At 29.8% G+C, this 27,424-nt stretch overlaps 1 protein-coding gene across 4 annotated transcripts in view; it reads left to right on the top strand.

The window, feature by feature from the left end:
• The window catches only part of LOC129909941 (LIM/homeobox protein Awh), a 53,059-nt gene that overhangs the window by 13,972 nt on the left and 11,663 nt on the right, over positions 1 to 27,424 (top strand). For all 4 annotated transcript variants that reach the window (XM_055987119.1, XM_055987118.1, XM_055987117.1 and 1 more), the window contains exon 2: positions 23,070 to 23,251. In XM_055987119.1, the coding sequence (XP_055843094.1) occupies positions 23,070 to 23,251 (182 nt within the window). The remainder of the gene's footprint in view (positions 1 to 23,069; positions 23,252 to 27,424) is intronic.

The following is a 27,424-nucleotide window of genomic DNA, read 5'->3' as shown; positions in this document are numbered from 1 at the left end:
AAAAAGTAAAAGTAAAAAGTTTTATTTCAATTTTATATACATATATTCCTAAGAATAAAATATAACTTGTTCCTTGTCAAGCTGAATCGTATTCAAACTTTCAGACTGATATTAGGTAAAGTGGAAATTTTTGAAGTAATTATTTTTGGTGGCTTACCTTGTTTTTTTGGTGCTGAACATGAATCTGTGTCTATAATAAAAAAAAAGAGAGAATTACTACCAATATACATATGACTTTCCATTGGTAAGACTTCTCAAAACACTTTTTGAATGAAAAAGAAAAAAAAACAAAAAAGAATTTTGTACGTTATTCAAAACATGCTCTACGTCTACAGGGCACATATTGGTTTCGTGTCAAACAAAATTTCGAGGCTTTAATCAAAACCAAAGTTACGATGATGGAAAACTCTGAAAAGGTTGGCCTCTTAACTTCGTCCGTGTCAGTTTATGCACCCATCTCTACACATTTCCACAGCCTAAACGTGTGGACGGATTTGGTACATATATTTTTTCCCCCATACAAAATTGTCAAGTTATTATACAAATTTATCGAAAACGGCTCTAACGATTTTGATTAATCTTTGCATTCGTATCATTCGAAGCAATTGCAATAAAACTGAATTTTTACTCATTTTAATTAACCAAAAATGATCAAGAAAAGACTTATTAACAATAAAATTATTTAAAAAATGATATGCAAACGAATTCTGTGAGTTAATCAAATTCAATTTTATAATTGGTCAAAGTCGGGGTTTGTTTCGTCAGGTGAGTGCAAAATGACATTTTTTTTTCAAATATCTGACGATCTTTGGATTTATTTGGGTAATATACAATAATATAGCACTTTTAATAATCTGTAAAATGAGCTCTTAAGCTGCGTTCACATTGTGTTGATTAGTAATGAGCAACACGCATAATCAACAAAGTTGATCAATAGCACTACTTTACTTATGTTGACCCGAACGCAACCCGATTGGAATCGGTAGAGGTCAAAGAATGTTGCGAATGTTCCACCTTGTTGACAGTAAAATGGCAGTTGAATTCAAAAATTACATTTCACTGACATATTTAACATGAACAACAATACGTCCACACTTAACTGAGCGTGTGCGTTTGTGATTTAAAAAAATCGTGTTGAAAAACATAATGTGGACGCAGCTTTAATGTAACCATCATATCGTTGAAGCAACCTAACGTTGATGGCGGCTGCGACATCCTATCAAATTGACTTTAATGATAAGTATATTAATCCAAAAATATTCCATGAAAAAATGAAATTTGCTTTTGGTTTTCATCTATTTTGTTTTCATCTAATTTTTAAATTTTAATTTTACTTTAAAACTCCATCAAAATTTGAAAAATTTGAGGCTTCTTCCATTGCTCTTGATAGATACTAGGTACATTAAGTAAAAAATCGGATCACTTGAAAAGACAGTGAGAAATGATTATTACAGTGCGTTAACAATTGTTAACTTTGCATTAAAAGAAAGTCCAACATGTACTTCCCAATTGTTACATATCCTTTATTTACCACCAGTAACTGTATGAAAATAATTTTGGAGGAGTCTTTAACCTTTATATCCCCTTCTGTTTTTTTTTTTTTTTATTCAAAACAAAAATGTAAAAAAAACTAAAGTATTGGAATTGAAAAATTCAATTTAACTTGACACAGAAAGTTCAAAAATAAAATTAATAAAAAAAAAAAAAACAAATATCTATTAGAAGTAGGGCTGCCAACTTTTTTAAGAAGGAATAGAGTATATTTGATTTCAGAGACGAAAAAAAAGAGTACATTTGAAAAAAGAAGAGTACCTACCATTTATTTCAAGTCTTGAAAATGTATTTTTTGGTGCTTCTTGCAGTATATAACAATATTTTTGTTATTTTTAAAATAAACGTTCGAATTCAAAATTCAATTTTTACAAGAAAAAAAAACTAATGTTTAGAGGTCTTAAAAAAAAACAAAGTAAAATAGAGAATAAAATTTTAATTAAAAAAAATTAAACTAATATTTCTAAAAAAGTGAACAAATTTTTTTAAACATTTTTCTTTAATATAAATTTTTTTATTTCGATGAATTATATTGATAATAGCAAAAGTTACACCAGTTCAAACATTGCAAGATCAAGAAAAATAGCATCAGTTGCCATTCATTTTTTTTCTATAAAAAAAAACAAAGTTTAAGTTTTTGAAAAAAGCTTACTCCTTCCTTTGATTCAATTTCATTCCAAAATAGAATTTAAAAAAAAAAATTAAAATTTAAGTCTGACTAAGAAACAAACAAAACAAGTAGGTTATACTAAAACAACGACCAAAATTATAATGTTTTGTACTCTCTAAATTACAATTGTTCAAATTTAGAAATTATAAGGTCGAATATTTTAAACCTCGTGTTTTTTTTTTCATTCAATTATCTTTAGAAATATGAAACTTATCCACCAATTTGTAAACGTTAAGATGTTTATGAGGTGGTGCATTTAGCCTTAAGTAAAAACAAAGTATTTTGACGTACTCTATCAGAGTTATAAATTATAGAGTACCTACACATACGTGAAATAGAGTACAGTACTCTTTTTTTAGAGTACGGTTGGCAACCCTAATTAGAAGTAAAGAAAAAAGAGAATATTGTTTATTTTGCGTATCAAAAGCGACACGACCTATGCAAGATTATTTTTTACCTTTTTTCGTCCATTATTGAATTAAAGCTGTTTTGGTACCTATTTTTTGAATAAACCAAATAAGTGACAAAAAAAAATTAATTTTATTTACAAACATAATTCAAAAGTGCATTCTACCAATTAGATACTTTCCATTATCAATCAAAATTGGCAACGCCTTCCAGCTATTTGTCAACCAAAAATTTGCAATTTTTTGTCTTCCCATGTTAAGGTTTTTAACTTATGTACCTACGTAATTTTGAACTTGATAAAACTAGTTACCACAAAAAGCTCTGTTGATTGTACGCTAAAAATCCAAAACCGAAAACAGTAACGTTGAATTTTGAAATAATAAAAAAACGATCAAACTTAAAATAATAATATTGAGGTTACAGTTTATTGAAACAATTTGTTCAAATAAAGCGGCAAATATGAAAGAAACTCAAACAGTAATACTACAAATGTTAAATTCTTAAGCAGCCATATTAATTTGCACAGACAACAAAATAAAAAAGTATACCTACATGTTCTTCAAACAAAAGAAGTTATAGATATTTCAATTTCAGGTAGTATCATGTGCTAAGGTTTTTATCATTTATCATTTGTATACTTAATTCGAAACGGTTTTATTAAGATATTTTTAAATTTAAATTTCGGAAAAAAATAATATTTTCTAATAAGCATTTTTTGACCCAAGTCATAGATCATTTTAAATTCCATTAATGTCATTGGAAAATGTTATCGGAATAGAATCGGTACCTCCTGGAATACTTCGAAATTCTTTTGGTTCTGTAAAAATACACGAGTGGTTGACTAGTAACACGTTCAGGCGGGTGGCCCGCTTTAACAAATATAGTTTTGTGTACTTAAACTAGTCTCTGTCAAATATTACAATTAGATATACCTACTCCAGTTTGGCTTACAAAAAAACAAAGTGAATAAACAAACAAAAAAATGACACCTGCAGGCGCTTTGTTCTGATATCTATAGTCTTCGTCGTGGAAGAACTAAAAGATACCTACAAAAATGTTATGCTACTTTGGATTTCCTCTCCATCATCAAACACAAAAAAAGGATGCTCGGTCAACGACTTTGATGCAGTAGAACCCAGCAGCAGCGCAGTATCTATCGATGATACACGTCCAGCTATTAACACCGTGTTGTTTGAGGAACAAATATTCCTTTTCTCTAATTCTCACCCGAATCTGAAACGGATCTTGCATTCGAATCGAATTCATAGTGATACATTGTGTCTTGCACCATGCCGCCTTCGACTATACCGGTGAAGATGATGCTTGGAATGCAGCCTTTGGGAATGACCGTATCGATGACTAGCCTCTGCGAGCCCCTTGCAAGGTTCCTTGTATCAAGAAAAAGACTACGAATGTCGATAGACGTATGTCAATAAGGCATTTATTGACGTTACCAAAGTCGTTGCTGTGGGGCGGTTTCCCTTTTATTAGTCTCATCGAAGACGAGATGCTGTGTTGTATAATTTTTTCTTCTTTATTTCGTTTTGGGAAATAAATTTTCCTCTTGATATGGTAGTCAGATTTGGTTGCTTGTTTTTCTTTATTTTTTGTTTTTTTGTGTGTTAAGATCTATTTTTCTTTTTCTTTAGTTTTTTTTTTTTTAATTTTTTATTTGTCAACCCATAAATTAGCCGATCCCAATCGCCTTTGATCTGGACCTACTAATTTCATTGCGCACTGTGTGCTTGGGTGTATGAAGTGGCAAGTGAGATAAAATATTGACATTTGAATATACGACCTAAGATGGGTATTGGTTATAGGGAGTTTCGTCTGCCTTTCAGTTTTTTTTTTGTTGATTATTTTAAAATACATGTAAGCTGTTGTCTTTTTTTGTATTAAAAAAAAAAGTAGCAGGAATCAGAATTTGATTTTGTTTTTGACCTTTTAAGTTGTTGTTGAGATGTTACTTGATACTTTTTTTTTAGAAATAAATTAGAGAAAGTATAAACATTGGTCACATAATTTTATGTACACAAAATCCAATATGCTTAACTTAATTACCAAAAGGCTTTATTGCTTTGAGTTTAATTTTGAACAATTTTGTGATTTTTATGATTGCAGCACATTTTTATTTTCTAAGGGCAAATATGTAGAACTTAATGTTGATGAAAACTATTATCGTTTTTAAATCTGATCCATGAACATGGCTTAACTTATTTTTAACGCACGTTTTGAAGAAGATCTAGGTATTTTTATGCTGAACTAATTTTTAACAAAATCTTAAATGGGCAAAATGGCTGAGAAAATATGAGTTAATTTTGCTGATATTAAACATTTGAAAAAGACTGAAAACAATAGAAGACGGTAATTTACAAGGTAATGTTTAAAGTCGAGGTAATTTTTTTTGTACATATGTATCTCAAGATATTTTTTAAGGTGAAAAATTGTTCAACTGTGAGTCTGTAAAAATTATGGAAACATCGTGGGGTTTTGGACCTTGTCTCATCAAAACTATATGTTTCGAAAATTGAAAAAAAAAACAGACAGACATAAACCTAAATGTTGTAGCTATCATCGGGATTTTTTTTTTTCAGATTTTTAACTGTTATAATTTCGGAGATTCAGCTTGGTAAAGAAAACCATTTTTTCAGATTGTTTCAAAAAGTTGTCAATTTATTTGTACTTTTTCTTGCATCGGGTTATCGGGGGACAGTAAAAATGATATTGGAAAAATAAAAACAGTGTTTGAAAGATGACAATTATTTTTTAAAGAAACTGTTACAAGTTATCTTAATATAAATAAAAATTACCTCGCATTACAGCGAAAACAATACTAGTAAAAAAAAATATTTTCTTGCAATTCATAAGGGTAACGTTATAATCTTACTATGAATTATTAAAAATCAATTATTTATTATATAACCCTCTTAACGACAAATTTTTTTTTTTATTTTTTAGGGGAACTGAAAGCATTCATTGAATTCCGAAAAATTACATGATAATTATAGTGAGGCGGCTTAGCATTAAAAAAGAGTTCAATCGTGCACTTTGTGATAAAAGCATGAAATTAACATCGTTGGTAGTACTCAATTTAAGAGTTATTTTGAGATATTGGGCCACTTTGTATTCCATCCAGGAGCGTAGATACAAGACTTTTTCTGTGTTGCACTCGATTTGTTGCATATCGTAGTATAGGCAATGAAATATTGTATTAATATGATACATGATTTCGAGGTATTTTCTAACGCCCGATCGAATAAAATCAATACCAAAATGTCTCGACCATCATGTAAAAAGTTATTGGACTCTTTATGAATTGTCTTTTACTCAAAGAGCAAGAGTCAAAATATTATCAAGTACTCCTTGAAAAAAAGTGGTAGGTTGATAAAATTTCGTGTAGACGTTTCATATACCATAGAAAAAAATAATAAAATATGTTCATCAAAAAATTTCAGGTCAAAGGGTGTTTTTTTTTAGCGAGAAAAAACACTTTTGAAATGATACCATTGCAACACATGGAAAATTTATGAATTTTTTTTATTTTATACATCGTATGAGAATCAAAAATAATCAAAAAATGAATTATATTTACCATGGAATGTTGAATTTTCATGCAAAACTTAAATTGCTTGCTTTTATTTTTTATTAAATTTTCATACAAATTAATATTTTGAAGGAGTGAGGTGCAAAAGTAAAAGTATGAAAAATAATTGTGCAGTTTGTGATAAAAGGATCAAATTGATAGGATTGTTAGTACAATATGTAAGATATATGGTATTAGATAAGTCCACACTAAATTTTATCAACCTACCACTTTTTTTCAAGGAGTACTTGGTAATATTCTGAATCTTGCTGTTTGATGCGGGTGCAACACAGAAAATCTCTTGTATCTACGCTCCTGGATGGAATACAAAGTGGCCCAATATCTCAAAATAACTCTAATATTGAGTAATACCCATGATATAAATTTCATGCTCTTATCACAAAGTGCACGATTTAGATGCTAAGCTGCCTCACTATTATTGAAATTATGAAGTATCTATTAATACAATTTTTTTCACTGTTGACTCCTCGAGTTAACGCCGTGCAATGCCCAGGTCCAGGAAATTATTTGTACTCAAAAGAGAAAATGTGTGTTCCATTAAAATGTGTTAAAACGCTTTCCTAAATTTAATAAAAAAAAAGTTTAAAATAAAAATTTGAGATACAAAAACGAAATAGAAAATAGTTTAACGATTTATTTGCATTAATTTTTAAGTCAATAGCTTCATTATTAAAGCTCTTAAAGTTTTCGTTCGTAAAAAGTTTGGGTTTGGGAACTATCTAGCGGCGTTTGAGGCTTCATATAAGACAATAACAGTTTCTTTAAATGATAAATGATTTTTTTAAGTAAACCAAAAAAATGCAAACAAAGTTCCAGAGGGATTTCCCCCCTTAACTTTTCAGATACAAATATGCAAATAGTTGACTTCTAGGTCTTGGCTTTAAAAAAATAATAGATAAGAAGCTTTAACTAAGTGCTCTATTCACATATTAGCTAATAATTTCCATCAATTCTATCCATCACCATGGTTAGGTTAATAATTGTTTTTCTCCAAGCTTTCCTGCCCAAAGTCACAGTCAGTCAGTCATTGTCATCATCAAAGTTTTTATCTTTTTCGAAAATCAAATTCCCACACTTTCGAATCTCGTATTTCATGAATTTTATCTAAAACCCATGTCCACACAGAGATTGGCTACTTTAAAAATCGAAAATATTCAAAAAGGAAACCTATCCCTTAAATTAAGTTATAACAATCTATGTGTGTGACGATATATATTAATTTGAATAAGATATTTCGAGAACTACTTCAGATATTTCACTGACAGCTCCCAGTGTGTATCCATCCTCCCATTTGAGATAATGTTTTATTAAATCACATCCAAAAAAATGCTGACCTAAGAGCGCTCGCACTATAAAAATCTGGATCTCAATTCAAGATAAGAGAGATACGACTCTGGTCTCTGCGGTAGAAAAATATACCCAAACTAAACAAAATTTACCTTTCAAACAAAAAAATAACAAAAAACAAGAAACATCTTTGGGTTTCAGTCACCCAGTCAGCCATCCAGCCATCCAGCTGGAGCAAAAGTCATTGATCAGAATCACTCTGAGCGACTTATCTGTCCGGGGACATAAAATATTGAGTACATGTTCGAATGCCACCACATCATCTAAAACGATCAATTTCAGATAATCTTATCGCCAGGGCTTGTCACTTGTGCTCGGGGACGAGCCGGGCTGGGTCGGTCGGTCGGCCAATCCTCCTGGTCCTCCGATATTCTGACTGAAACCCAAGCAATTGACTCGAAGACTCACGGTGAAGCGGAGAGCACTAAAATAAATAAATACAAAAAAAAAAAAACAACAACGACTTGTGGATGATGATGATGTCTTAACTTGGAACCTGGGATATGGGATTTTCCTTATATTTTTGTTGGTATATAATTTTTAAATCTGACAGTTTGTCTTTTTTTTCTGGAGACAAGTGAGCGTGTTGCGCGCTGGCGCGACCAACATGTTGAAATCGATACAATGTCTGGAAGTAGCCTTTTACACAAAACAAAACAAAAGAATGTATCGCAGATGAAAAACGATTAAAAGTGGTTACGAGGTATTAACGACGACTTAATCGGAATTTTGCTTGTGGATATTTTTTCGATTGGTATAGAGGCAGACATCCTCAGATTTTATTTTGAATGCATTTTCTTCATTCCATTTTTTGATTTGATGTGATATGACATGAAAGAGATATAAGGCGCTAAGCTTAGGTGGACACTTTGGACAGTGGGGTCAAGTCAAGTATTTTTTGAGAACAAGAATCTATCGAAATGACAGATGACATCTGAAGGTGTCAGAAATAGCTAAACGTATAATTATTATACTGGTTAATCTGCGGAAATCTTCTATAAGATATGTACCAGAGCCTTGCCTACCTACATCAGGCAGTTAAACATTTATTTTTTTGGCCTCGCGTCATGAAAATAAATTAAATGTCAAAGCAAAAATCTGACGTGTTGGTTTGTGTCAAAAGTAAAAAACTGTTTTGTTTTTGACTTTTTCGTATAAATCAATTATAACGACGGCTATCAGCTATCTCAGCTTCAAATAAGTAATATAAGGAAAAACTATATAAACAAAAAATAATCTGAAATTTTTGATCAAGTTTATTTTTCTTAAAAAAAGTCATGTCTGTTTAAATAAAAGTAAATAATAATTTTAGAAGAAATTCTAATACCTTTTTAAGAAGGAATAAAGAAGTACGTAATAAGAATGCAAGTATACAATTGAAAGAGATTTTAGGAATCAATTAAGATCGTTAGATGCTGGTGTTGAATCGCTCTCTTGCTCCTTTAATCCACTTAAACTTAAACCCTTCTTAAAATAGAAGGTCAGAAGTCGTTTAGAATTCTTAATTTTGCTTGAAGTAAATCTTTGGACCAAATTATTTCTTCCATTTACACAAAAGAATGCTATTTCTTTCACATCGCTTTTTAAATGCTATTCAATTCTACAAACTTGGTTTTTATAGCCTGAAGAGTTTTTATGCATTTCAAAACTCCAAAACACCAATCAATGGTGACATTTTGAAAGGATACCTTTTTTTCATTTTTTTTTTCTTTTGTCAGTAATAGCTTTTGAAAACAATTTAAATATTAAAGGTGTCCTTAGCAAAAGTAAGCTCAAATCGAGCTTTAAAAAGAAAAAAAAATGTGAAATTCAAATATTTTTTTCGGAAATTTGAACTAGTAGGTAACCTAGTCTCAGATGAAACACGAAAACCTTGATTTTGTAGCTCGATCAGTTTTCTTGATATTCAAGACTTAAATAAGATGAATCCTCATATGTTACGATCAAAATTTACATTTCATTTTAGTTCTTTTTTTCGTAATTGTAGCTTTGCAAAGCAAAATTTGTTGCTTTGTAGATCCCCTCAGTCATTTTCTTCATGTATGTTTCTTAGACAACCAAAATTTCCAAAAACTTCAAGTTTAAGATCGTCCCTATAAACTAAGCTGTTTCAAAAATATGGGAGACGGACACAGTCCCCAAATTCAAAATCCAGATAACCAAGAGTTCCGAAAATCCAGAAACCCATAATACTGAAAACCCAAAGCCAAAATCAGGTTTTCGGGTTTCCTGGATTTTGCATTTATGGGATTTTGGGGTTTTGCAGGATATTGACCAAACCCCTAAATTATTGATTTTTAAATATTGTCAATTTTCCCGAAATCGATTATTATTTTTGATGCAAAGTGAAGAATTCAATTTTCGTAGCATGTTGTATGGATATTGACACATATAAAAACTGGAATTTACGCCCTCCGAGGGAGAGCTCTATTTATCAAATACCGGGACCAAAACCTAGTTCTACCTGGAAAAACGTAAGAAAATGTGTTGCTGTTGAATAATTTTAAATCTGGTAGACGGCCATCGGCCAAACCAATTTAAGATAAACTTAAAAATGAAATCGTGAATAGAATTTTGAAATCAATAAAACAAAACTAACTAAAATAACTAAACTAACTAATTTTAAATCCTAAAAATAATCCTTATAACCGAGTTAATCCTCCAACTTTTAATCCCAAATATTTAATTAGGCACTTAAACTTTGTCCGTAATTCCCAAAACAAAACACAATAAAAACTAAATTTTCTGGGAACTTATTTTCAAGTTGACATTTTTTGTGTGACCCTAATCGGAAAATTCGATCTTAAGCATTTGAATTCCTTTTGATTCCTTCTAATTACAATTAAAAGTTCCAATACCTTGATTAAGAACATTAAAACCGTTATAAAAGTGACAATGTTTTTCACGGTTAGATAATGAGAGCAAATAAACCTTGTCGTTAAAAAATAAACAAAAAAAAATAAAATAAAATAAAATAAACTTTTTTTTTATAATCACAATACAAAAACAAGGTTCTTAATGCTCTTTCTTTATTCTTTATGCTTTTATCATCACAAAACTCATCAGTCTATGGCATCGCTTTTAATTCAAGAAAAGCCATCAACTTATAGACTTTAAGGTGCGAGATCTGCGGAATTGATCAACACCTGAGACTTGACTACACATCGAACATGAACTCTTGAGGTTTTATAATAATGCGAGATTGTAAATCGAATGGATTTCCATTTTTTTGTATTCTTTTCTTTTTCTATCTTTTTTTTATAACTTGTAAGTTGTGTTGTGTAGTCCAGAATACAACGTGGGAAAAAGCCCAACATCAACCAATTCCAAAAAAAGGCCCCAAAATGTAGGTACATAAAAAAATAAGATACAAGAAAAAACATCAACCGATATTATTATTATAGTAGACTCTGTAATGTATGGCCTTCTGTTGTACCTACTGTATTCCTTAAGAATCATCTCTGTGGTTTCGTATCTTTAAGATATGTTAATTTCATCTTCATATCTTTTTTTTTTGTTTCATTTATTTGAAAAATATGTTAAATACAGACAATGGGAATGTGTAGTATACAGAAATATAATATCGTCGAACGTTGTATGGTTTTTTAAAGATCCACTCGAGTGGATGTCGGTCCAGAAGTTAAGTATCTCATAAATAAAAGTCCATTAATAGATGTGTTTAGCAGCAGCAACAACCAACGGCAGCAGCCGTGTGCAGACTTATTATATAGCTCACATCTGTGTGATTATTTTGACAAATTTATGTCAAATTGGGCGTCAAGTTGGTAATGATTTTCAATATCGTAGCTTTTTTATTTCGTTTTTTATTAGAAACTAGCTGACCCGGCGGACTTCGTTCCGCATTTTTCTTGTATTTATTTTCAATTTTTGGCTTTGTAATGTTTTAACCTTTTCCAATACAAAAAAATCGGGCCACAACTTGATATATGGAACAGAAACATACAATTGTATAAAGTATTAAAAAAAGCAAACCATTTGTCTGACAGCTATCTATTATAATTTTAATTTTAATGTGTACGAAGTTTCATTAATATTATTATTAAGGTATAACAACATAAATCTTCAGCGGAAAGCAAAATGGTATTATGTCCTTAACAGATCCTATATGGAGTTACAATAATTTTGCTTTCCCAGGCGATATGTATGTTGTATGCATGCCACTGTTTTTTTCTGTTATTGGCACGGGTTTTTTGCGTCAAATAGTAAAAAAAATGTTTTTAAAAACAAAATCTTATGTGTCTCGAACTCCTTTCAATCACTTGCAATCGCTACTAAAATTTGATAATTCATTCAAATAAGGGTTTCACCTCGGAATGAATGCTAATAGAGTTTTTTTTGATTTTTGACATAAGTTATAGAATATCCAAACAAAGATACAAACAAAAAAATTAGCCTATCAGCACTTATTATAAGATTGTACCACACAGAGAAAAATATGACCCGCTAAAAACTAACAGATTGCCATATTGTTTTACCGTCCATACATTTCATGAGGAAATCTTATTAAAATCAACGATTAATAAGGTTTTTTTAAGGAGATTTCTTATTATTTTTATAGAGAAAATCTTATTAAAATTTGACTGAAAAGTTGATTTTTTTTGCAACTTAGCACTAGAACAAAAATCGCGATCAATATTTTCATGGCAGGTTGGTTCAGGTGGTAAGGTGGGCGACTAATGATTTGAAGTCTCCAGTTCGATTCCCAGCCTGGTCATGGTTTTTTTTATTTTTTTGCAGATTTTAAAACAATAAGGAAAACCCGATTGTTTTAATAAGGTTTCCTTCTTGGATGAAAACCATAGAGAAATCTTATTGTTTTTGTTCTATTTTATGTGGTCTATTTTTCTCTGTGCAGGATGTTTTTTAGTGCATATCCCAAAATTGTCCCTTTTCTCAAAAAATACCAATTTTTCATAGGTATGAATGTTTTTTTCATTGCATTGTTTTGATTCTTAATGATAATAGATATGAAAACCTTCATGAAAAATTTTGTCCCTCTACCATAACTTTTAAGGGTTTTTCGGTAGTAAGTTTGCAACTGTTATAATAATATGGGTTGACAATTGAAAAACAGGTATAACTTTTTTCAGAGACGTCAGATTGTCTTGATCTTGTCTAGATTTTTTGGCATCAGCATTAAAAAATACCTCGAAGTATTGTATCATAAGTGAATATAATACCATTGTCTTTTATTGCTTATTTTGAAAATTTTTCTATACTTTTGAGGTATGTTATAGAATGCCAAACCGAAGGTATTGAATAAAAAAAAATTTCTATTAGCATTCATTCCGAGGTTTACTCCTTTTTTTCACCTTATTTGACTGTATCATGATATTTTTTTGGCTATTTAGGAAATTCAAAAAGTAGCAATCTTTTTTTGTAAATTGTAAAGAAACCGACTTAAAATGAAAAGATTCCGTCTTAATTCTATACATACGTCTAAATATTAAAATATTTTCTTAAGAAGATTAAATCATTTTAAATTAATGCGGAAATTGTATTAATAATAACAACTTAAACAAATTTTAAGTTTCAGTTCATCATACCAATTTTCAACTGTAAGATATAGCTTAGTGGTAAACAATTTAAATTGAGGAAATAACATTTTAAAGAGTTTTATTAGCCTTGAATATGAGCTCTTTGAACCCCAAATATTGAATTTGCTCCTAACTTGACAACAGCGTCAAGTCTTTCTATATATAATTTGACAACAGCGCCCCCTACCACATACAGTTATAATTTACAAAACATGGATGGAACTTATCACACAAACGAGCTTTCGAAAAAATCTGTCAAGTCTTTCGGACTCCAAATATGAAATTTGTCTATAACTACTTCGGCAACAGCGCCACCTACCGGGTCCAATTTATGAAACAAAACATGTTTCGAATAAATTGTATCAGACACAAAAAGTTTCACAAAAATCAAAATATGTAATTTTCCTAAAACTTGACAACAGTGCCAACTACTGGGTCCAATCATGAAACAAAACTTGTCTAGAATGAACCTTGTCATAACACAAAATTTCACAAAAATCTGTCCAGTCATTCGACCCCACCTATGGAATTTGCCTATAACTTGAAAACAGCGCCACCTATTGGATCAAATTATAAAACAAAACCTGTAACGGATAGACCTTATCAAATAAACAAAATTTCACAAAAATCTGTTCAGTTATTCGACCTCAAATATGGAATTTGCCTATAACTTGACAGCAGCGCCACCTACCGGGTCCAATTATAAAACAAAACCTGTTTCGGATGGACCTTTTCACATATATTTCACACAAAATTTCAGAAAAATCTGTCTAGTCGTTTAGGAGTAGGGTCACAAACAAACGCACAGGAGAAATATATATAATATGTAGATACAAACCATAACTCTGATTGATGTGCCAATGCTTTACTTATTTGTCCTCAATGAAAATCAGAGATATACATTTTATTTGTGAAGTCCATATGTGGATTTAATATCACAAGACGAATAATTATTTGTTTCACTCAAAATCAGACTTTTTTAATTATTTTGAAAGCTTTACAAATTAAGCTTAGTTAAAATTTTTAAAAAGCGAGAGTGGTTTTTTACTCGTACATATTGACAGCTATGTAAAGATGCGAGAAAAGGTATTATTTTTTTTTATACAAACCATCTACATATTAATACCTTTCAAACAAAAAAAAAATTACCAAAATCGGACCAGCCAAACGCGAGTTTATCGGCCACACACACTAAACGAACTCATTTTTATATATATAAGATTTATTTTTTTCTTATTTAATGTATTTTAAGAACAACTTAACTAACTTTAAAACTTTCTAAGAAACAGTTGTGCAGCTTTTTCTTTACAAGCAACCGAAATTTTGATGAAGTGATTTTAATTAGGTACATAGTCTGATGAGCAAACTTTGAAAATTCAAAATAAATTGAATTCAAGAAATATTTCGACAAATAAAAAAAATTATTTAAAAGGAAACACGAAAAATAGGTTGAAGGAAAATGTTGGCCAAGGACATTTAGTTTTTCCCTTTTACTCGAATTAATTTTTGTGCCCGTAGAAGTTCGACTTAGATTGAGTCGACTGTATCTATATCCAACAAATTTATTTTACAGTCAATGGATCTTCGGGGCATGATTTAACCATTATGCCTCGAACTTTGCTGATTTTGAAAATTTAGGCTTGGCGGTGTTGAAAGAAAATATGACAAAGTTATATATAAGACACTTGGGCTAAAGGCAAAAGTAAATGCAGAAGTCTCACTGTTTTTGGAATGTCAAGTCACGGTCAAAAACTGAGACTAAATTTTCTATAGACGAAAACTAATTTTCTGGTGGAAAATCATAAATCTTGGAAAAAAGCCCACAGCAGAAAAGGTCTTCGTAGCTTTTGTTATGGAAAATTTTGCTGGAAGTCCTAAGCCTAGTTGGAAATTCATGAATCAAGCCTTCTTTGGTGGCGGTGGACTAATAGCTCAGAAAAAATGGAGTTTTTCAAAAGTCTGCCTTCAAAACTTCATAAATTGTAAACCATTCCAATACCAACCTATAAACCAAAAATCAGCTTAAGTATTACAATTTTGTGTTCTTGCTTTGATTTATTATTTTCCGTCTTTTGTTACTGGGTTGGCCCAGAGAAAATATATTTTTTCAAGGCACAAATTTATAATAGGCTGATAATTTTTGATGTAGGTTAACTTGCACAAACTTGTAGGTGAGTTAATTTTACCTAAAATTGGCTTTTGAAGTCTTCTTGTATCACTCCTGTTTCGAAAATAAAAATTTTAAATAGAATTTAAAACTTTCAAATGAATTCCAAAAGTATACAACTTTGTTTTAAAATACATGTAAAAACACAAGTAAACTTTAAAGGACAATTTTAATTAAAATTCTAGTTCTGAAAAATTACGTATAGGTCGAACATTCAATTTATATTTTTCTCAATTTAGACAAATAGAACCATAGGGTCAATGTGGGTAAATGTAAACAGGGGTAAATGAGAACATGGCTCATAACAAGCTTCAGTTAAGTCTCTGTGACGTATACATAAGTACAAATCGCGGACGCATGTATCTTTTAACTTATACGTCAAACTCAATGCTGTCAAGTGAGTATTCATTCGACGAGCGTATTTTCCGTGAAAGATAATTTTTTAAAGTGCCAAACAAGTCGTTAGTCTTTCAGAAATATTAAATATTTTTGCAGATTCAATTAAGTCAGTATAATTTGCAAATACTTTTTAGTTTTGAATTTTGATGTAGATTCTATGTGAAACAAACAAATTTTAAAATACAGGACATTTATGTCGATTTGCATGTGTTTAAATTTACCCCAGAATATTTTTCATAATGGGTAAATGTAAACAACGTATTCTGGGGGTAAATATAAACATATATTTTTGCTGAAATTATTTGTTTTAATAAAAATAAAGTATTTTTAGTCAATTACTATTGCTAAAGTGCCGTGGAGTCATATTTTAAAGTTGCCAAATCCATCATTTTCAGTGGATGATGTTGCAAAATCGGTCTTTGACGTAAAAATAAAAAAAAATATGACGTTCAGAGGTGCTCAGGATGCATATTGGGTGCCTATATAAAGAATCAAAGGAAGAAAACAAAAACTTTTATTGGAATTTGAAAAAGTTTTTGTCAAATACGTTCTTGAACGTTTTTCAAGTCGTTATCCATATGATAAAGAGGAAATTCTAAATTTTAAATCAGTGTTCACATTTACCCCGAATTTGTAAAAAAACACAAACATGGTGGGGTATTTGTAAACATGCCATATTTGACTGTAATTTCAACAATTTGGGAAATATTTGTTTATATTTATAAAGAAGAATTGCCATCATTTCATATTTGCATTTGAAGATACCTGTGAAGTTGTTCCGTGAAAACATATTAAAATCTGAAGTCAGAAGAAAAAAAAAGCATTAAATTGTTTACATTTACCCACATTGACCCTACTCTTGAAACTAATGATAAGTTTTAAAATCAATGAATAATAAAAATAAATACCACCCTAGTTCTTATTTAAATCTCCGTTGTAAGTTTTAAAATGCAATTTTAATTTTTCTGTTCCGTTCTATTTAATGTTGTTTTGATTTAAATCAAATTTATTATCATTTGACCTACTGACGGACGCTACTCGACTTGACTAACTTTTATAAAATACCCGTCTTTTAAGAGAAATGGGAGGTAGTTTATTGTTCCGTTAATAAAATCACCATAATACGCATTTGAACGGAAGCTGAAATGCCATCTTTAACAAGTCATTTCCTCTATAAAAAAAAAAAAAACGAAAAAATAAATGTGCTAATCGATGAATTTGTTTTAGCCAAGCTTTTGTATTTAATTTACATTTAGATTATCCCTCAATTAACATATATATTAAAAAAAAAAAATATCTTCAACACAAAATAGACAAGAAAAAAAAAAACGAAATTTTTAACCTTTTTCCCATAGGCAATCATCAAAAATAAAATAGTGAATATTCATTATGAACTCGCGCGTTTAAAATGTCTTTTCAATAAAACCATAACAACTTTGAAAAAAAAGAAGAAAACTTCTTATTAATATGCAATAAGAAAATTACAATTTATTTATTGTCTTTATTTAATGGGCATGAATATTTATAAAACAAAAAAAAAAATTCACTAAATATTAAAGCGTATTTAAATATAGTATTTTTGTATTTAAAAATGTTATCTTGATTTAATTAAATTGACAAAAAAAATTTCTCAAAAGTGTCATAATATATTATTTATGGGATAGATTCTCTTTAAACAAAATGACAGATTTGTTTTATAAATATTCATAACAAAAATACATTTTTGTATATTTTACTTTTTATTACCAATATAATCGTGTGTTGTTAAATTTTATTACCTACTTGGTGGTGCATTCATTTTTTAAATTTGAAATAGATTCCATAATTTGGCGGTAAAATTAAATCATATTTGAAGATATTTACATATGTAGAGTGGGGTCAAGCTATTTATTCATGAAGACAAGAAGAATATTTTGATACTTTTTTGTATCATCGTCACCATCATTGCTTTATCTATCTTTTTTAATTCAACACCAAACCAAGTTATGTGATAGAAAAGGCACACACTCCGGATTGTAATCTCGTATAAATTACAAAACAGGCTTTACCCTCAATATTTCTTTTCAATATTTTTGTTTCAAATTTTCAACCCTTAACATTCTTTCAATACCTTTGTAAGTCGATTAGGGTGATAGTAATTGAGAACTTCCAAGTTATTGATACAAAAAAAAAACCGCAAGGGTGCATATTATTACAAGAGCTAACCAGCCAATGGAATTATATTAAATTTGTTTGAATTTACCAAATGTGTATTTCTGTATAGGAATCCCTTAACGAATAAGTTGCATTATAATTCAATAAAAAGTGTTAACATCAGTGCTGACACTTTAAATTTCACATTTTAGAATTTTTAACATTTGACAAACCAATTAAAAAAAAATTCTATAGTACCATTTTTTCACTCTCCATAATATTCAAAGTCGAAATCAAAAGTTGAAAATCTGTCAAATCGCATGTTAGTTTTAAAATTTCCAATTTTTAATGGCGACTTTAAATTTAATGGAGTGTGAATAAATTGGGCCTAAATAGCGCTTATTGAACATAGTGTTTCAAATTTTTGAGTTTATGAGGACTAGAGATCTTGACATAATAACTTTTCATATAAAAGGTCAAGTCATATGAACCCAAGGCCAACAGATCAGGGTGTTAAACTATTGAATGATGGTTCTTTTGCATCAGAGGTCTCAGGTTTGAATCCCAAGATAGTACTTTTTTTTACTTTGCCACCATTTTTTTTTTTTATCAAAACCACATCTTTTATGCATCGTTTAAAAAGTGAATTCACTCAAATCTGTTGAATTGTTGCAATAAAAGAAAACGTATTTTGCCACTGAATCTACATTTGAGGGTAATGGAATTTTTTAATGCTTACCATTTTCTAGATTTTTTTTTTCTTTGTAACTAAAAACTACACTTTCGCCGAAGATAAAAACTTTGTAAACTTTGTAGTTGCTTTATTCATTAGTTTGTCTTTATGGAAAATCTCTATTTGCAAATGAAACTTCCTTTCCAAATTGCATCACTATTTTATTTTTTCACATTGATTTTGGTACCTTGATTTATAGCGAAAATACACTCATTAAGTTTATTAGTGTGCTTAAAAATAATTTTCAATTTAATTATTTATAGAAAACAGAACCAATATTTCACCTTCGAATTTCTATACTGTGTAGTAATTAAAATCAAAGTTTATTTGAATATAATGTACCAAATACTTAAAACAAAAATTATTAGCCAAACCAACTTAATGAGATTGCTACCTGATATGGTGTTTTAAGTGCAGTCTATAAATTTCAACAAATTTATGCGATGATATTTCTTTGCGTTATCTTTATTTTATTTTTCTGAGCCGCAAAAAGATAACAAAATGTCAAAGCTTGTTGACTTCAGTATTTTGCAAATGTAAATGTCACTCATAAATTTTAACAAAACAAGGTAAATGAAAACTTAAGTATTTTTATATAAATTCAAAAATTACAACGCAAAAAAGTGTTTAATAAAATAATTGACTGGAACATAAGTTTATACTTAAAATGACCAATATTAAGATCTAATAAAGGATTCTGATCATGAGTAAGTTGTAAAGTTTAATATTTATGATATGGTACTTAGTTAAAATATTTTATGACAATGAGTTTACAGAATTTTTTTTTGTTAGAATCAAAGTTATAGAAGAAATCTCTTAACGAACCAGTAACGAGTATTTGGGTTCTAAAAGCGTCTATTAAGATGGTGAATTTTAGAGCCGTTTGCTGAAACGAGGTAGTTGATCAATTTTTCTACCATTTTCTGTTAAAACAAAAGATTTCTCCAGTTTTTACTTTATTTTATTCAGTTTTTAATTTTCTTGTTATCTCATTAAATAAAATTGGAAATTGAACATAAAACTAAATGTAGCGCCGACTAATAAAAATCGTATTCTAATTTCTAACGCAAATATAGTCTTTTAATGCGGTACATTATGTTTAATTTATTATTCATAGAATTTTATTAAATAAACTTTTCTATCAATAAAAAAAACGTAGTTCCAGTAACCATTAACTCAATGTCTGCATATCGAATTTAAAATAATAACCTCATTGTGAACTTTTTTATAGAAGTTTTTTTGAAAGAAAGAAGGCGCCACATTTCTAACAAAATGAAAATAAAATTAATAATAAAAAAACGGTTCCCTTTTTTAACTGTGACTATAATAGCAACAACAAAGAATAAAGCAGCTTGACTATTGCTATAACTAACACTTTTAGACCATATCGAATAATAATAACTCCCACTTGAAAAAAATATATATCTTCCCAGTCAAAGATATGTTAATAAGTCAATTAAACTGATGATTATAAACTGGCTAATGGCCAGCTTACCAAAAACAGATCATAACTATTCACGATGAAGTTCAATATAAGAAAAAAAAAAAACACATATCAGTCAGTTAGCGTAGGTGTAAATTCGAAGATTATTACCGTCTCTTCGTCAGTGTGAAAAGAGTTTCGTCGTAATTAAAACCAACATGCTTATTGGCTGGCTTAACCATTAAAAATGATTTTTGTTTTATGTCAAAGATTTAATTTGTTTACTTCGTTTTGGAGGAGAAATAATTTGTAAAAAATTATCACGAATATTTTGGATTTATGTGTGTTTTTGAGAAATGTCTGCAGTGAGCACTTATTTTGGTGTTTTGAAAAATGAAATTTCATTTGAGTTTCTTTTAACGATTTAATAAATACACTGGTCAACAAAATTTTTGCTATCTGGGTAATGGACTCGAATCCGATTTAAGATATATTCTTTGAGTAAGCCTCCGTTTTTGAAATATTACTGCTATAAAATGCAAAAAAAAACAACATATTTTTAATGTTTTTGAGGTCATTATTTGTAGCGGTGTCTATAAGAATTGTTTTTCTTCTTATAAAAAATGAACAAAATTGTAAACGCCTCTTTTTTAATCGAAAAGTTATTATTTACATCTCTCAAAAAAAAAAAAAAAACAGAACAAAAATAACGAAATGTACCTGCCATATAACGGAAACAGAAAAGTGATTTTTTTTTTCAAAATCGATTCTAACTATTTTGATTAAACTTTTTGTGTGTAATTTTCATTAGGTAGGTATAAGAAAAGAAAATAAGACCAAACTTTTGAAATAAGAAATATATTTTTTGAACTATGATTAACGGTACCTGTCATAGAACGATTTCTTTTTTTTTGTTTTCTGAATATCTCGTACATGACTAACCCGATTTAAACGAAATTTTTTATGCAAAAGCCTTTAAGTAATTGTCGTATTAAAATTTTAGAAGATTTAAAAAAAAATACAATTTTGTTTTTTTTTTTTAATATTATTTTTTTGGAACATCAAATTTTGAAAACGGAAAATATTTCGAAATTTCGTTTTGAAGTGTTAATGAGCTAATTATTTCTTCAAGATGAGATAACAATTTTTTTTTATAAAATATAATTTTTTTTTAATTATAAAAAAACTATTTAAAAAAAAAACGGATCTAACGATTTTTGATTTTTTTTTTTATTTCTTTTCATAAAATACTTTGTATTTTGATCAAATGCTTTGTAAAAATGAAATTATGTATAATTTTCCCTAATTTTTTTCATAGAATGTTTTAATATAAGAGCTATTTTTATCATAAGAGCAAGTAGGTATGTGCATTTTATTTATGATGGAATGCCGGGAAACGACCTTCAAAAAGTTGGTCAGTACTACAGCAGTCATTTCTACAGCAGTCCAAATAAGTAAATATTGCATTTCCACCGATACAAAAAAAAGTCTGCTTGCATGCATTGGCGCGGCGACCTTTTTGAGCAAAAGTGCAAAAACAATGCAGGTTTTAATGAATGTTGGCATGCCAAAAGATTTAAATGTAACCATCTGGTTATAGTATTTTTAAAGTCTTTTTACTAACCTTTTTGCAATATTGATAAGTATTTGATATGAATTGGCTTCCTCTACCGCAAAAATCTGCTATCAGCTCTTAGACTATTAAGCTGGGTCCACACTAGGTTGATCAACACGTTCAACATGCGTTCCAAATAGACATAATGAACAGTTAAAACTTTCCAAACATGGTCAATTGATCAGTTAAAATAATTTGGAAATGTTTAACTTTTCAGTATGTTGATTTGGAAATTATGTTGAACGTGATCAACCTAGTGTGGACCCAGCTTTAAGAAACTCTCCAAAAATTACTCCAACTGGTGGTGGCATTATCCGAGTATGCCTTCATTTTGTCAATATTTCTATTATCACATTTCTTCCAAACAAATAAATATTCAAATCTTATCTATTCTGTCAGCTTCCGTACCTGGGGAAACCTGCCATATCTAATAGTTTATAAACTCCTGCTCAAAATTAACGCACACTTTTTTTTTCTTTAGTTATACCCCTGCATCTTGTTTGAAATGGCTTTAAAATTATTTGTTGTATTTTTTTGTGTTTGCTTATTGTTTAGCAAGTCAGAAAAATGCTAAATTGCAACAGTATTATAAACCAAAAAAAAGATAAACCAAATTTAGCAATTCAAGGTCTGAAAAATGATATTAAAATAATTTTTGTTTTTTAAGAAAAAAAATTTAAAAAAATGGAAACGCGTGACAGTTCTTTCCAATAATTTTTTTCAATACTTGGCATTGTCTCCTCTAGCGCATATGGTAATTTGGAGTCGTCTATTCATTCCACGAATTAAGTTTTGAAGGTTTTGTTGTAACTTTTCTTTCACTGCAGTTTTCTGTTAATCAAGAATGCTTGGAGGTGGATTTCGGCCGCAAATGCATTTTTTTCAACATTTCCTAGGCATGTTCTATTGAATTTACATCCGGATATCTGTGTGGTCAATTCAAAGGTGGCACATTTTAATCATGAAGATATTCTCAAACCACTCTAGCATGCATTATCGTGCATCAGACTGATTTGTGGACCAAATCTAGGGGTGATTGGAACCGCATGCTGTTCGAGAATATCAGCCAAGTATCTTTGGGTACTTAAATTAGGTCTAGGAGATCTCACTAACTCCGTAGGTGTTGTGAGGCAGAGTTTACTCCATGAAAATTTATGACTCATCTCTAAAAGGTTCGCGGGTTGACAGATAGACTTCAGCATACCTCTCCAAATCTTCCCCACAAACATTTTATTCCATACCTTCAATTTAAGCTAACTCCTGTCTTATTTGAGAAAATAACCACGATACTGTGAGATAAAGTAATAGTAGGACTTTTTTGTAAAATAAATATGATGTGCGTTAAATTTGAGCAGGAGTGTAATATAAAAATTGTTATGATATTTTATTCATCTCAAAAACATTTCTCGCTCAATTTAATATAACAACATTTCAACTAATAAATTGCCATTCTCTTTACAGACTGAGCTGCGATCGTGCGCAGCGTGTGGAGAGCCAATCTCGGATAGATATTTTCTCGAGGTTGGCGGATGCTCCTGGCATGGGTCCTGCTTACGATGTTGTGTCTGCCTATCGCCTCTGGATCGACAGCAATCTTGTTTCATTCGCGAAAGACAAGTGTATTGCAAAACAGACTATGGAAAGTGAGTATAATGTAAATCTTTAAAAAAAAAAAAAAAAAAAAAAACAGAGATACATTTAAAGATTATATAGCATCATCTCGTGGGCAATCTACTGTTGTATCATCAAGCCAAAGCATCACCACACTACTGCGTCCACACGTTCGCACACAGTGGTGTTAGAGTTATATCCTTTCAACAAATGTTAATTCAATTCTTTTGCAATTATCTTGATCAGAGTAAATAATTTCAAGGATTTCCTTGGATTTGTGTCTGTGTGGTTCCATTGTGATGGTGATGACGATGATGCCCCTTGCTGAGTGGGAAATAATTAGGGATTACTGCCACGTGCGTGGTTGCAAGCGGGACAACTCAAATGGAAGTAATGTTTATTCAACAGAATCATTGATTTTGTGTCCTTTTGAAGAAAAGACGACTTAATTCTTCTTTCTTTTTTTTGTATCAAGTAGATACATATATAACTTTGGGACTATGTTGCGATTTAATCATGTGTGGTTAATGGAAGGAAGTTGTACTATAATTTGCGTGGGAATGGTAATTGACGAAATAGTTACACGCCAGAAATATGTCAATACAAATAAGAGTGAGAATAATTGTATTTGTCAGGATTAGAGTTTATCTTTGAAAATAACTTTCTCACAGTTTTGTTATCTTGAATATCTTTGGTGGAAGCTATAATTGACAAGATAAGGGTGTGATTTGTTGCGGTTTTATTTGATTTGCATTTTTTTCACAAATCTATTAAATACCATAGATCAACTACCTACTTTTTTTTTTAATTTTACGAAAAAGTTTCAGCACGAAAATATGACACATTATGTTCTGTTTGACTCCTAAAAGTCTCAAACAAGATACCTATCCAAACACAGATATACAAGTTATAAGTAGAACATCAAAAACCAGATGTCATTAGACACGTGATTACAGTACCTATAACACGCTTAAAATCGAACTTGCTATTTGTTTGTATTTCATCAGTTACATGGTTTTATTTGGTTGATTATTGTAACAAAGATCGGCGGCGCCTTCATTATTGACATTTTGAAGTTTTGAAATCAATTTTCAAAATATTGTAAGCGGGTTTTGTTTCATCTGTCGGCCGTGCGGCTTCATCAAAACTTTAATAAACCATAAGTTTGTGTATGTATTTTACATACGCTTTTGCGCAATTTTAATTTTACCATATTTTTATGAATAAGTGTACTCTGGAAATTAATAAATTAGTTGAAAAATTTTCAATTAAAAAACAAAGTTCAATTACCCACCAGCATTGAACCAATATTTTTTATGACGAATCCTAAAAACATTTGGTTAAAGTATATAGTTTGTTACTTAATTTTTTATTTTATTATTTTTATTAGGTACTCTTTATAAAAGGTAGTTTATATTAGGTACTTTAAATAAAAAAGGATTTATTTCATTAGGCAAACTGTTGTAGGGGAAGTGGGGCAAGACCGCACACTTAGTGTTTGACTGTCTTAAAAACAAATAAAAACATCTTTTAAATAGAATAAAGTTTTAATTCATTAATTTTAATGTTTTTTGCAGAAACTCTCATTATTATAAAAAAAATAAAAAAAAATACTGAACAAAAGATAATACGTTTTGAAAAAACATCAAACAAAAAAACGTCTTGCTTTTTGGAAGACTTGACGGTGAACCTCCTTTTTCACTTTGTTTAAGCTACCAGAGCTTCCAATTTCGCCAATGGGCTGTCTTGCCCCAGTCATATCACCTATTTTATATTGCAAGTGCTGCCAATTTTACTTTTTTTCAACATAGTACGAAAACTGTCTTGCCTTCATAGGCGGTCTAGCCCCCACTTCCCTTACTATTTTCATAACATCTTTGAGTACGTAGATGTTGGCCATCCAAGGCTACTGTATAATTTTGTCATTATAAGGTCAGTGATACTAAAAACAAAAATTGTTATTTGTTTGGAATTGAAATTATTTTGAGGGTCACTATGGTGTATGAGTAACTTTTTGTACTTGTAAACAAAATTTTGTAGGTACATTTGTCGATACTTTTGCTTAATATAGTCGTTTTTTGCAGCCAAAAAGCAAAAATGATGAATTGGTAGCCATAATTACTTCAGAGTACAAATAAATTCTTTGCTTGTATCATTTTATTAAAAAAATGTGTTCTTGAAAGGCATATTTTTCTTCTGATTATGGAGGACCAATTTATTTTCTTAAAATTTCTTGCATTTTTTTCACAAAAAAGGAATAGCTACATATTTAAATAAAAACGTTGGATATTATTTTTTATCAACAAAAAATGAAAAACATTCGAATGTTTTTCAGAATTTTTCGTTGTTATAAGCGGATGTCGCTATAACTGAAGTTAATGTATGCGAATTTAACTGATTTTTTTGTGAAATGTCAAGTATCTTTTTTAAAAGAACAATTTGGTCTTCTGTAATGAGACAAAAACAAATCCTACTAAATAATTTTTGTAAATGGGCCAAAATAAAAAAAAATTGTCCCTTTGGACAGTGAATTTTGAAAAAAAAATATGGACATTTTTATCAATATATTTTCATATATTTTAGTTGACATAGAATGGTTATACTTTAATCTATTATAAAATAACATTTGCACCGATATGTTTTGAATGATATTTGTATATTTATGACAGTTTAAACAAACAACTGCGTTACTTTACTGCTAATTTCAATATTATTTGTAAAATCATATAATTAAGCTCTCTGATATTCCTATTTGAAACTTTAGGAACAACGTAAGTCTCCTATGAAGTTAAATCACTGAAAAATTAATTTCAATTAAATATTCTTAATAGTTTACAACAAAAAATCAGCTTTAAAAGTTTAAATATCACTGCGTTACCAAGATAAACTACAATGTTACCGTGATTTGTAAACAATTCGATCCAAATTTGGGTTTCAAATAATGTTAATTTTATAACAAAATATAGCGTTTCTACTAATTTGTAATTTTCCTTCAAGAAAAATGAAATTCAAAAGAAAGGATATTTTTTTAGGCACTAAATAGTATTTTGGCCCAAATACATAATATGATACCAAAGAAAAAAAAACGTCTAAAAACTGATCGATAATGAATTTTGAAACCTACTAATAGGAAAAGTTTTAAACAAAGTTTGAACGTTTAATATCAATTGTTCCATTAAAATAAAATTCTTAAAAATCAGTAAAACATTTTAAAATAAACGACACCCAGAAACATAAAAATCATTAAACACGAAAAAAAAGCGAATATGAGGAAATTTCCTCACAAGTTTTTTGAGTCTATGACTTTGCCTGTGGGACAATCTTTAAAGTTGTAAGGTCACGGACAATACCGAATTAATAAATTCGCCTGTGAAACAAAATGTATTTATTCTGGTTCAATTGTATGTATGTGTCCCAATTCATGCTCTTATTAATTAATGATACATGCTTCTATTAACTGTTACCAATACCCCCAAGTTTCAACGGTTCGAAAAATTTGTGTATCTTGCTAACTTGAAAAAAAAAATGCTATAACATCGCTGAAAAAAAAAGGTGGAACAAACTCTCAAGATGTTTTTCTATGGGTTCATCTACGTTGCAGCCTTTTAAAAGCAGTGTCGTCGCTTTTTTTCTTTTTTGTATTCAACCCTTCCAGTTGTTGTTGTTGTCAATGGATCTATGACACCTGTGTTATGGTTACATACACTTGCACTTCACCTGGCAGGCTCTATAGCTGCTATTGCAGCCAACTTTGCTGCTTGACTGGTTGAGAACCATTTTTTTTTTATATTTTTTCATTTTCTTTTTTTTTTTCAAAACCAACAAGTTGCTTTCTTATCCAAAAGAGGGAAGTGAGATGATACTAGATGCACCTCTCTCCTCTCAAAAACAACAACAAAAAAAAAATCCGAAAAAAAACTCAAAAGAAATCCCAAAGGAAAAATATTTGTTTTTCGGATTTTGTTTTTACGATGCAATAATTTTTGTTTTTAGTGTCACATTGATCGGAAATGATATCCATATTGACGGTGACGGTATCTTGTATGTATAGACTCATTGTTATTATTTTCTTAAGTGCCTTTGACCGAGAAATTGAAACTCATTCACAGAACTTGTATCTTTAAGATCTCTTTTTTTCTTTGGGTTTTACGGTTTTGTGGTGGTTAGCTTAATGAGTTCGTGTTGAAGTGATTCCCAAACAAAAT

This window comes from Episyrphus balteatus, chromosome 2 (genome assembly GCF_945859705.1).
Source record: "Episyrphus balteatus chromosome 2, idEpiBalt1.1, whole genome shotgun sequence".
Lineage (NCBI taxonomy): Eukaryota > Metazoa > Arthropoda > Insecta > Diptera > Syrphidae > Episyrphus > Episyrphus balteatus.
The sequence above is the reverse complement of the archived record's forward strand: the minus strand, read 5'-3'. Positions and strand labels throughout refer to the sequence as shown.